This window comes from Ailuropoda melanoleuca, chromosome 10 (assembly GCF_002007445.2).
Source record: "Ailuropoda melanoleuca isolate Jingjing chromosome 10, ASM200744v2, whole genome shotgun sequence".
Lineage (NCBI taxonomy): Eukaryota > Metazoa > Chordata > Mammalia > Carnivora > Ursidae > Ailuropoda > Ailuropoda melanoleuca.
Genome location: NC_048227.1, coordinates 14,605,125 through 14,618,348, shown reverse-complemented (window position 1 = coordinate 14,618,348; position 13,224 = coordinate 14,605,125). Strand labels below are relative to the sequence as shown.

General features: G+C 39.7%; 1 protein-coding gene across 8 annotated transcripts in view; it reads left to right on the top strand.

Annotated features, from left to right (window-relative positions):
- The window catches only part of RABGEF1 (RAB guanine nucleotide exchange factor 1), a 60,768-nt gene that overhangs the window by 38,631 nt on the left and 8,913 nt on the right, over positions 1-13,224 (top strand). For all 8 annotated transcript variants that reach the window (XM_019807646.2, XM_019807643.2, XM_011234361.3 and 5 more), the window contains 3 exons: positions 9,093-9,174; positions 10,076-10,208; positions 11,427-11,518. In XM_019807646.2, the coding sequence (XP_019663205.1) occupies positions 9,093-9,174; positions 10,076-10,208; positions 11,427-11,518 (307 nt within the window). The remainder of the gene's footprint in view (positions 1-9,092; positions 9,175-10,075; positions 10,209-11,426; positions 11,519-13,224) is intronic.

Sequence of the window (13,224 nt, the reverse complement as noted above, 5' to 3'; positions counted from 1 at the left end):
TGACCTGAGCGGAAGGCAGCCGCTTAACTGACTGAGCCACCCAGACGCCCCTCCCACATCTTTTTCCATTGCATTCCTGTTTCTCCAGTCCTAGTGTATGCCAGTGGTGAGCAGCCTTTTCCACACATGGATCAAGTCTAGACAGTTAAATATTTACAGAATTGCATTGAAAAGGTTGGGGGTTTTTCCATCCATTTTATCTTTGTCATGAAACACCTTATCTGTACTCAGACTTTTTTGTTTTTTTAATTTCCTCATCCCAAAAGGGTATCTCTCTGGGCTGAAATTTCATTGAGCCCCTACATAATTCGTACACGCTGCAGTAATGGAATGCAGTGCTTTACTGTTCAACAAATACTGTTGTTTGCTAAGACTCTTCTTAAGCTGGTTTATTTTGCCATTTTTTCTTTTTGATTAATCTTATTAGCTATTTAATATTAAAATATGCATTCCTTCTAGTTCCTTTTCATATGCTTTAGAGTAAGAGATATTTTTATTGCAAACAAGATAGACAGCTACATCAGTAACAAAATCCATTTATATTTATGTTATCAGACACTTTTCTTAGAAGTCATCATAGCAAGAATTTAAATTTTACTGAGGAGATGGCTGATGGGGGGTGGCATATGCAGAAGAAGCTAAGAAGAATTTACAAGGTTTAGTTTTTTAAACTTCTTATCATTACAAAAATAACTGGAATTTAAGAATCTCACTGTAAGGGGCGCCTGGGTGGCACAGCGGTTGAGCGTCTGCCTTTGGCTCAGGGCATGATCCTGGCGTTATGGGATCGGGCCCCACATCAGGCTCCTCTGCTGTGAGCCTGCTTCTTCTTCTCCCACTCCCCCTGCTTGTGTTCCCTCTCTCGCTGGCTGTCTCTATCTCTGTCAAATAAATAAATAAAATCTTAAAAAAAAAAAAAAAAAAAAAAAAAGAATCTCACTGTAAGAACCACACTTTCAGTAGGCCTAAGAGTGGCCATAGATTCCAGGATGTAAATGGTCACCAAAGAAATGAAGGATGTATAGGTTTATTTTGTCATTTGGACAAAACCTGTGTGCCCGGGGTAATTTTAAAGTATTATAGAGACCCAACCAGATGTTAACCTTTTCCATCATCATAACTAGAAAACCCTGTTTTTTAACTTAATGAGATCCCTGCCAAAAAAATGAAGAATTTTTCCCACAAGTTTATTTATATGAAAACATTTTCGAAACACACACAAAGCAGACTGCAGTTAAATCAAAAAGATTCTTTTGCTGCCCAAATTGTTTAAATCCTGCCCTTATTAATTATTAATAAATCCTTCAGAAACACTCTCCCCTATTCTGAAAGCATAGCCTGTAGTACTCTGTACTTCCTGAAATCACATACTCTTTTAATTTATTGGATATTGAACTAAAGCTTTTTAATAAGTGAATTTTGTGGTAAAAGATTTATTTATTTATTTTAGAGAGTGAGAGCAAGAGAGCAAGGGATGGGGCAGAAGAAGAGGGAAAGAGAAACTCAAGCACACTCCATGCTGAGTGTAGAGCCCAACACAGGGCACACAACCCTGAGATCACAACCTGAGCTGAAACCAAGAGTCAGATGTTTAACCAACTGCATCACCCAGCACTCCTCTCGATGCAGTTTTAAAAATAAGGTTCCTTTATTAGCAGTCATTCAAATATGCTTTTTCCCTTACTAAAGAAGCAAACACAGTGGAAGACCTTTTGCTACTTTCATAGTTCTATTCCCAGCCATTCATTGTATAAAATTCGGTATTACATTATATAAATTTATAAGTTTTCCCATGTTAATTCTCTTGAAAAGCTGTTTTTCTAAACCTGAGAAAGGAGGAAAAATTATAGTTCAATATGTGGCTATATCTTCATTTACCTTCTCTTCCTCAGTATAAATAGAAAAATAGATGTCCTCCTATACCTTAAAATGACTTCACTTTTCTAAACCACATGTATATGCAAGGAGTAGTTTGCCCTGCTATGTGATTACTGTTCAGAGAGCAGAAGTATGTATCCAAGACAAAGAAACTTTAATTAGCAAAATAGGCTTTAATCATTGTAAGAAAATTGGGGAACGGGAATGGGGGAGTAACCCAAGACACAATTTTAAAATTAGAAGCACAAAGGAAGAGAAGTGAAGTGACAAGCAATGGGAAAACATCTGAGCTGGTACAATCTGTATGTCAAAAGAACTAAAAGTAGATAAAAGGTTGAGTTGATAACTATGTGGAAATTGATGAATGAGTAAAATAAGAACATACATAGAAGAATATGTGAGAGAAAATTTTAAACATTGTTGAGTTGAACCATGATGGCTCAGTGGGTCAGGCTGTCAAGACAGGCTCCTAGCTTTGGCATCGCCTCTCAGGCCCTCTCCTGTTGTGCACAGCTACAAAACAAAAGGACAGTGGCCAGAGTGGAAGAGAGGACATGGGTCAGAATGGAACAGAAGAGAGATACTTCCTCTACAGAGAAGATACTCCTGGAAGAGAAGGTCAGGTTAGAAGAACAACTAGAATAGCCTATGGAAAAATAAAAGTGAGGGTTGGCAGATGCCAAGAACTTACTGCAGAGGAGCCAAAACTGGTGGAGGAGGCAAAATTATATGGTATTTAGGAATTCTGTAAGGACTCGCTAGAGGTCGTAGACATTTTGGAGAAAGCAACACAATGTGTGTTCCAAACGAGAAAATTAAAGATGATAACCCTATAAAATCTGTAGAAGAACCCATAGAAGAGGCTCGAAATGACTGAAGTCCACATTCAGAAGGTGTTCAAAAAGCACAGCCAACTCACACTGAACCAGTCGTGGTTCAGACTGAGCCAAGTATGACCTTATAGGTGTGAGGGCCTCTCAGGCCCTGGCCTCTCCTGTTGTGGACAGCTACAGGTGTGAGGCTGTATTCTGAATTCTTGTTGAAGGGAAAGAGCTGGGCACAGCAGTGCTGGTGAACAAGGTGACGTAAAAGCTGATGAAACACACCAAGACCTACCCTGGTGGGCATGGTGAAAGAAGCTTAGCTGCCTCTAACTAGTCGCCATAACTCTTGAAAGGCTGGTTCATCTTTTCTTAGCTATGAGTACTTTTGACCTTTTCCCAAACCTTGTTGGAAAACCCAAGTGGCTAAACACGCCGTTGCATTAATGAACTCTAATTCGGGAGTCTGTTCATTGATTTTTAGGATTCCATGTTTAATCCTTTCACATACTTAGAGCAGAGGCCAGTGGGACACTACTAGAGCTCTAGAGTATTGTGAATAAGCTATATGCTCAAACTCTGGTGACATCAAAGTATCTGAAACGAACGAATACAGTGTCTTTGGAATTCTGTGTGGCTACATGGCCATACCTGGCTGCACTGTGGTTCACACTGTAGCGTGTGAGTTACCAGAATACTTAGCCCAATACCCATTGCATTCAGTGAATGAAAGGCAAGAGTTTAAACATTTTTCTTGCTAAAGAAAATTTAATGATGACTTTGTAAAGAACATATGAGCTCATTTGTAACTAGTAACTATTCAGCTGCTAAAAATGATCAACTGCTGGCTTTTCCTTCGAGATGTGAAAGGAACACATGTACTTTAACAATTCTTACCACCTTTATTTTGCCAGTAATTGAATTTGACAAAAATCAATTACTTTTTTGCCGTGTTTTGTTCATCTAAATGTAGAAGTGTTTAAGTCTGTATTCAGCCAGCTGCAAATGACTCAGGGTATCTTCCCTGATAAGAACAACTATCTCAAAATATGAGAACCACACGCTTGGTCTACCTTAGATGTTAATGTTTAATTTTAAATTTTTAAGAGGATTAAAGCCGTAATATGTTTGTTTTCCTAAAAAAAAAAAATTTACTGAAGGCAACAGGAACCAACAGTTCAAAAAATATGGACATCAAAACTAACACCTAAATAAATCAAACAGTTAACTACAGTACAAAAGAAACTTAACCCAGAAAACAAATCATGGAATTCCAGATTCTAAAATGAGAATTTCAGATGAATGACATAGAAAACACAATTAAGGAATAGTCAAAGTTTTCAAAATAGGTTGGGGAAAAAAGAGATTTCAACCAGACAATTAAGAAAGTGTATAGATTACCTCTCAGTATTCAAAAGATTTCACCCACTTGTCAAACTTTTAAACTACAAAGGAAAAATTTTTCGGAAAAAAAAATAAGATGACTTTATATGCAGACATTATAGAAAAGATGAACCCAGGCAATAGCTTAAAAATACTTAAGGAAAGGGGTTCATTTATATGGCTAGACTGTGATTTTTCTGAGAAAACTGAAAAAACATTTTGGAATTTTGTAGAACCTAAAAATTTACCAACACAAATCTGCTCTCACTTAGCTTCTTCAACAAGAACTGTGAAGGATCTTGGGATTTTCCCTACTTGCAAGTTCACAAGTTAGCCTGCCATCATTTTGTGGATGCTGGCAGAAGACCTGAGTCTCCTGGGTCAGAAAAGAAGGCCAGTTTATCACTCAAGCAGTGGTCATATCCAGAGTATATGAGCATTTGCACCAATTCCCTGAGTATCAGTTCCCACGGGGCGTGCAAAGAGCAGGTAACGCCTGTGCCTACAGTGAGTAAGCTGAGATAAGAGGGTCTTTTATAATGGGCAGTCAGCTTGCCTGACCTTTGCCTCACATGGAAACATTATCTTTATTATGCTGGACCGTAGACAGTCTGCCCTTTCACTTGAGGAAGGCACTATCTCTGTCTTCCAAGGATATCTCTGTACAGCTATCCTTGAAAAGATCATGCAGAACAAAGGCAGTCTATGGCTCTCCTCACAAGATATGTAGAAATAGAGGAGATCTATATAGAATTGTCTCCCAGTGTTCTTATAGTAGTATAAAGGGAGGGGCAATGATACATGGTCACGTTTATTTCTTCTTTCATTCAGCTAATTGAGCACTAGCCCTATGCCTGGCCCTGTTGTGGGAACTGAGGATATGGTGGTCAGCAGTGCCCTTGGGGAGCTCACATTTTAGTGGAGAAAATAGATAATAAACAGATTTGTAATACAGCATAGTGGAAAATGGATAATAAACAGATTGGTAATACAGTGTAGTGGTTAAGTCCTACAAAGAATTGAAAACAGGGTAAGAGGACAGAGGGGCAGGGGAGGTATTTTAAATTGTAAAATAAACACCGTAATGAAGAGTAGGTCTGTGCAATATAAATAGACGTTTTCCGAATAGTAACAGAATTACAGTGATTGTGTGAAGCAAGGGGAGGAATAGGTGATTCATTGCCACTAGTACAACAGGCCATTTAGGCCCCTAAAAGGTCACAGTGTTTTTAGTTAGAAGTAAGTACTAGTAATAATCGTAAGAATCAGTGTAGTTCAGGTGTTGAGATTTTGTGCAAATGAAAGGTAGCCATGTCTAAGGTACCTAGGTAGATGAAAAGAATAGGTAATCTATTGTGGAAGGTATATAAACAGAAAGAATAACAAGTAAAATTATAGCATCATAAAGGAAAATAAAAATATTACTGTTAAAATGCTAAGTGAACCCCCATATCATAAAAAAATTAGATTTACAGTCTTAATAATAAAAAAGTCTCATCTCACAAACTCTGTAATGATAGTCCTTTTGTTGATTTAAACCCACTGCTTGCTGAAAGAATTTGAAAAGATCTACAGAATGATTTAAAGTAAGAATAAGAGAAGAAGAGGATAATTTGATGGTATTTAGAATTTATAAACATGTTCTTATGAGCACGTTCTTCACATAGCCACTGCTTAGGATGGCCCACATGAAAGTCCAGGCATAGTGTTAAAACTAGTTCTCTGAAGAAATATGCCCAGTGGGCTTAAAATTGTTTAGTCCATGGATATATTTGTCTGGTGGTGCAGGGATGAAGCTTAGAGAATTTACAGTACAAATTTCACTGATCAATTCATAGAGGGGGGCTAGATAGGAAACAAAAGCTTGAGATCTCATTGGGAAGTAGCTGCACAGAAAGGAAAGCCGTGTGTTGGACAAACTGAGCATGCCCAGAGAGAGTCCCATCCTGCCTCCACATAGAGGCAGCAGCAGGAGCAGGTGGGTAGGGTTGGGACTTTTCTCAGAGTAGCAGTGGATCTGCTGGAGTTCACACCACAGAGCATGAAGGAGACATCCTTTCTCATGAACACTACTAGAAACATCACTGCTAACTCACATGGATATTAGTATGAAGCAAGAATACTTACTGCTGCTGCCCGTACCTATTTAGAGAAGATTGTTGAAGATAGATGGAATAAGAAAGAAAGTAAAAGATTTACCCTATGCCCCACAGTACTTTGTCCTTCTGGTTTATAATTTTCATAGGATATTATAATTTCTTATTTGCACTCAGTCTTCGCATTCAAGGGGAATGCTCTCTGAGCATTTTATTAATTTTTTTATACTTGTCTGGTACAGTGGCTGGCAATTCTAATCATGCAGCAAGTGCTTTAGAGTGGATAGAAATATAATTTCCATGAAATTCAGGGAGAATGATCTCATCAGGAAAATCCAAGTGTACTAATAGGGGTGTAAAATTAGCAACACGACAAGATAAATTCACAAAGTTCAGTTAGAGTATGACATGCTGGTGGTAAAAAGCTGAAGAGCCTAGCACAGTATTAAAAAATAGTAATTTTGAAAGGTAATAGCAATGAATGGCGTTAAATGTGAACACTCTAATAAGGAAAGTTAGACGTTCATTCAAAGAATTAAAAGACTGAGGATTGCATCTTGGATCTAGCTAAGAAAAATTTAAGTGACAATGTTATATTTATTCTAGAAAAAATAAATATACCGTATAATCTTTTTGTGAGGTGGTGCGGAGAGCATGAATTTGGTAGGAAAGATTTGTAAATCTGGCCAACTTCAAAATGTATCCTAAAGTGAAAGACATCACAACTAGGTGAGATTTTGATTAAAAAATTAAAATATAGGACAGTGAAATAAACCAGATATTCCAGAAATAAATTCAGTTTCTTAGGAGCCGGTTATGTGACAACTGCTGTTGAAAAAGACAGGGAAGTCTGTATATAGGTTACTTACGGTCTGTATTCCATGCTGTGTGCCTTACACTCCCACCAAATAAAGAGTTAAACATGAAAAAACTTAGAAGTAAATTAGCAAAGTAGAGTAGGATGTTTATTTCAACTGTAGAGATATTTATTTCTGTGGAGAAATTTAAAACAATTTTCGGGTTGCAATTGAACTGTCTTAAGAATTGTTCTTAAGGACCAGGTAAAAGGTTTAGTATATTAACATTTTAAAAATCTGTGTAATGAAAAATAAAAGATAAAGTAGAAAGCAGCACTGAGAACTTGTGGTGAATATAAACAAAAGCTTAACATTTCAAAATGCATAAAATTTACTTAGTACCGAGTTCTTACTAGACAAGGGATCGATTTTAATTCAACCAAATGGCTCTTATATAAATAACTAGTTAAGAAAGCAACAAGAGCTGCTGTCAGGCTTGTCAAATAGCTCTGTAAGCCCCGTGAGACCCACAAAGTTATTTTGACTAAGGGAATGAAGGACAACTTCTTAAAGGAGGTGAGGTGTGAGCGGAGCCTTTCTTGGATAGCTGTCGGAAGACTGGAGAGCAGTAAAAGTAATGCAGACAGAGAATAACTTGATAGTGTTGTGGGGGGGGCAGCTAAAGCAGACGCTCAGAACACTGCAGGGGAAGCGGGAAGGGGGAGGGAGGCTGGTGCTGAGTGCAGGCTTCAGCGTCCGTCTGATGGACAGCCTTTGGAGGTGTGGCGCTCAGGTGATAAGCTGACTTTGTGCCCAGATCTGAATCTGAGATGACCAGTTGATCTGTGGTGTGTAGGATAGATTGGAAAGTGAGATCAGAGTTGGGGAGAGCAGCTCTACTCGAGGTGAAAGGTGACGAGAGCCCAAACCAGGGAAGGATGGGTGGGAGAGACATTGTAAAAGGCAGAAGGGCGGGGCCCCAAGACATACTTTGGGATTTAAGCCAGAGTGGCAGGGTCTGCGTGCTGTCACTGGGGCCTCATGGGCCCTTGCTGTATGCTGTCATTGGGCTGTGTGGAGGCAGTCTAAAGAACAGTCCTATGGAATGTGTCCCGGGCCATATTCATGCCCTTCTACAGTGACTTGATGAGAACCCTTGGGAGAAATTTCTGGGTATGGGGTTAGAATTTCACCTGACGAGTTAGTTTACTTTTACATTTTGGACACCCAATTATGTGACTATTTTTGTCTTACTGATGATTGCTAGAAAGTTTAGTTAGAGACAGATGTTGGGCTGATGTGACTAATTTCTGTATCTTCAGGGACTGCATTTTTCTGTTATTGTTCCTAGCTCCATTTTCTGTTTCTCTCCATGTTTTAGTTTTTATCATCTAGTTAATTGTGCTGAACTGTGTTTATGTTTTATGTAGACTTTATTCTTTAGAAGAAAATAGGGAATAAATATACATATTATACCCATATAGGCAGTAAACCCGAAGGAAAATTATAAAGCCCAGTGTTGTGGGGACCTTGGAGAAGTAAACACACATATATGGCTAATGGCTGGACATTGAAGTTTCTGAGGATTGTATCTAGCAGTAGGTACTTAGAGCTGTAAAGCTGTTCATATTTATTAAACTGTTAATGTCACTCTTGAAAATGTATCATGAAGAAATAACCCAAGAGAAATAGTCCACACAATTATTTGTAGCTGCAGTACATAATAGTGAAAAAAAGAGAAAGAACCCAAAGGCACAGTGGTAGACTGGTTAAATAAAGCATTTAATATAATGGAATGTGAGCCACCAGAAAAGACTAAGTAGATCAGATAAATAGAAATGTACATAAATGTATAAATTATCAAAATATGCATTATACCCACGTAAGAATGAATATAGAGAGAGAGAGCGCGTGCAAAAAGAAGTAAGAAGAGGTCATGAGAGTTATAAATAGCTTTAAAGGATAGGTTTTTCTCCTCTGCAGAGTTAATATAATTGGTAGGTACTTTTGAGATTAGCACCAGTTAAGGAGTGTGTTTTGGAAACTTTGTAAAATTTAGAGCTTTACGCATGATCTTTCTTCAGCTACCAAGCAGCCTCTTTGTCCCTTTGTTTCAGGATTTGAGCATTGAGGAACAGTCAGAGTGTACTCAGGATTTTTACCAGAACGTGGCTGAAAGAATGCAGACTCGTGGAAAAGGTAATGCTTTGTTAGCCGGCCATAAAAGGATTGTTGGTAGTTGTACAGAGTCTGACTGCTGTGTCTGTTAGAACTTTCTCTGTTTCTCTGTTGGCCTGGCGGGCTTGCCACCTCTGTCCTATAAACAACTCCACTGACATTCTGGTAGCTGGTCTTATCCTTAGAGGGCCTTTGAATACCACCATGTGTATCACTCCAAGGTGATCACAACAGTTGGGTAATTTATGGAACAGTATTTAATAATTCCATTAAGGGTAGGGGCAGAGTCGATTAAACCCCTTAGGAAGCTTCTAAATGAAATGCCCATCTTGGAAGCACCATTTTGGTGAGTCATTTTTCATGATTATGTATTCCTCAGATGGGTGGGGGGTGGAAAAAAATTGAGAATCACCGACTTAGAGCTGTAGGTTTTTAGAGAATTTTCTTGAATTTGACTTCCATTGATGTTGGGTTTTAGGATATACTTAGCATACATGTCTGAGAAATAAGCCCCACCTGTGCACGTCTGCGAGTTCTACAAGATTGTGTAGTAAACCTCAGAAAAATGAAAAAGTGGGTTGCCATCATTCTCAGTCTTGGGAATTTCAGTCGCTTCTCTAATGTAGCGATGTGGAGTGACCCGTGCTGAGGTGTTCCCACTTGGCAGGGCATACAACTGTTGGGTCCTGCCAAAACAGTTTCAGTTAGAAGTGGTGATTCTGTGAAAGGCAGTCCCAAAAGTTGAGGTAAATATTTAAAGGGTATTTTTTAATGTAACATCTTATACTTTTGTTTCTGGGTATATTTAATGCATTACTAGTGAATTAGTTTTCTGCTATTACAGGAGAAGCTATGAAGACGTGCTCTTAATGTAAATTGTCCATCCTTCTCTTGAGCTTTTATGTCCATTTGGATATTTCAGTGCCTGCAGAAAGAGTTGAGAAGATAATGGATCAGATCGAAAAGTACATCATGACTCGTCTCTATAAATATGTGTTCTGTCCAGAAACTACAGATGATGAGAAGAAAGATCTCGCTATTCAGAAGAGGATCAGGTAGTTGGTTGTTTTGCTTTGTCTTGTATTTACTCCCTACCATCAGGAGAATACATTGTGGGGAAACAGGGCACTTGCATTTCAAACCTTGACAACAACTAACAGCAGGGATACTCACCATCCTTAGCGTCTAAGCTTCTTCATGGTGTCAGAAGGAAAAACACTATGGTAAATGGGTAGGAGAAAAGGGCTGAAATCACCTGAGTCGAAGCAACTTTAGATAAGAAGCAGATCTGATGTTTGAGATTGTTTCAAATCTCCAAAATTTCCAAGGAACAGGAGGAAATTTCATTATTTTCTCATTTCATTGAACTGTCTTGTCAGGCAGGAAGCTGTGAGTATCCATATGAAGGCAGTAGGTGTCATTAGTCCTCCTCCTTACCGGGGGTGCTCATTATTTAGCTGTCCCTCTGATCACATCTTCCCACTGCACTGGGTTGGTAACACTTCCCAAAGCACTCCATCTTCCCTGGGTGGTAGAGTGAGCCCCAGGGCTCTGCATTCCAGTGGCAGTGAAACCCTTAGGAAATAGGCCATCTAAATGTGGGCATGGGTCCAAGACTGGTTGTGCTAAGGTGCTTCTGGAACAGGGGGCTTAGGAATCCAAACAGGGCTCCTTGACAGTGGGGCTGATAATTGGCAGATCTGTCTTGATGGTGTCACACCAGAAGCCAGGAGTTGGTATTAGGAAGGTGGTAGGTGGAGCCCAAAGGAACTAGATGGTCTTTGGACTGGTGTGCAGGGTGAGAGCATTCGTCAGGCAGGGATCTCTGCTGTGAAGGGTGTAACCAGGAAACTCAGGGATTCAGACTGAGGTGACACATGCTTGTTGACAGAGGCTTACACAGCCTCTGGTGTGCCACAGAAGTTGAGGGCAGAGCTTAAGGCGACATTATGGTGATGGGCAATGAGGAGAGGGGAAAGCAGATTCTTCTCAGGTCTTCAGTCTCAGTTATCTTTTCAGCCTCCGTATAATCTCATTTCAACCAGTAAGATAGTCTTCTGCTTTTCTTGTGACAAGAGAAGCCTCATTTTAGGATTCTGGTTACTTCGTCTGAGCTCCTGATAATGTTCAGGGGCATTGTGCTGGGGCCCAGGATTGCCTCATTCATCAGTGGTGCCCCATATTTCCCCTTAACTGAAGGAAATGACAAGACAAATGACTGTGGTCCATTCTTGGAATTTTTTTTTTTTTTTACTGTCTCTCCCTCTTTGTAGAGCCCTGCACTGGGTTACACCTCAGATGCTTTGTGTCCCTGTTAATGAAGAAATTTCAGAAGTATCTGATATGGTGGTGAAAGCAATCACAGGTCAGTGAAACAGAGAGCTTTTTTATCTGGATGTTTCTCCCTTGAAGTTAACATAAATCCATACAAGACAGTAAAGTGTTTCTAAAATGCAGACTGCCAAAGACATACTGAATGCGGTAAAAGCAATTTGTAAGTGCACTAGTCATATGAACTTGAAGCATTCATTTTAGCAGGTGAACTATGTTTCCCCTTTACTTTCTTTGACCAGGGTCTCTTATTTCTTGGGTATTAAACTAAACTAAGGTCAAATGCAGCTAGGGCAAATTTCTTTCTTTCTTTCTTTCTTTCTTTCTTTCTTTCTTTCTTTCTTTCTTTCTTTCTTTCTTTCTTTTTTTAGAGAGAGAGAATGTGTGTGACTGGGGTGGGAGAAGGGGGAGGAGGGGCAGAAAGAGGGAGAGAGAGAATCTCAAGCAGGCTCCCTGCCCAGCACAGAACCAGACACGGGGCTTGAAATCATGACCTGAGCTGAAGTCGTGTCGGACGCTTAACCTACTGAAGCATGGAGGTGTCCCCGCTAGGGCAGATTTCTTAAGACTCAGTTGCATTTATATATTCAAAATAATTTTAGAGGGAGGAAGGGAATTGATGGGGCAAGGTAATCTCCCACGCTACAGTTATATACTAAAATGGTATCTCTCTAATTGGTTGTTAATCAGAGATGTGCTTTGGATTATTTTTCTGGTTTGTTCAAGATGTCAGCGAAGTGCCCTGAACTGATGTGGTTCTACCATCCTGGACAGGTTAGGTTTCTGTTTCTTATTCATAGGAATAGCCCAGCAGAAGTATACCATGAAAGTTTAAAAACCATGCCCAGCAGAAGTATACCATGAAAGTTTAAAAACAAAACAAAACAAATTCCTCCTAATGGAGAAGATACCCAAGCTTGGCCAGCTTCCTCTTAATTAAGAAGAGTTGGAAAGGGGCGCCTGGGTGGCTCAGTCGTTAAGCATCTGCCTTCGGCTCAGGGTGTGATCCCAGGGTCCTGGGATCGAGCCCCGCATCGGGCTCTCTGCTCCGCTGGGAGCCTGCTTCTTCCTCTCCCACTCCCCCTGCTTGTGTTCCCTCTCTCGCTGGCTGTCTCTCTCTCTCTCTCTCTGTCAAATAAATAAATAAAATCTTTAAAAACAACAACAAAAAAGAGTTGGAAAGACTTGCTTATTTAGAGTTGTTAGTGAAATTCTGCTGAGAAAGAAAGTTGGTCACCTGCTGTTAGCAGTGGCTGGGGGCAAGCCATTAAGTAGGCTTCTTTGGTTATAAGAACTAGAGACTCATGTTACAGGAAGAAATGGGGGTTTGCTTAAGATATTATCAAGGTAGGAAAGGAAGCAGGACTCTCACAGAAACTTAGCTCCATGGCCCTTCTAGGGCCTGGGTCATCCTCTCTTAACATGATTCTTCCACTCTCTCAGGTTCTGTTTCTCTTTGTAATTCTTTGCTTTAACTCCTGTTATTAAATGAATTATTTTCTGTAATTCTGGTTGCAGAGTCTAACTGGCCTAGCTGAATACTGTTATCTTTGTTGTTCAAAGCTTTTCTGCAAGGCTGTGTTGTAGGTTTCATGAATTGACTCCTTGGGTCAAGGCCCACTCCCACTCCCACCTTTTGCTCAGGGAACATCATAAGAAATTGAAGGTGAGAAGCCTGGATATGGGCCTTGTACTTGTGGGTTTTTTTCCAAAGACTCTTGCCAAGTTGGAGACCAACTG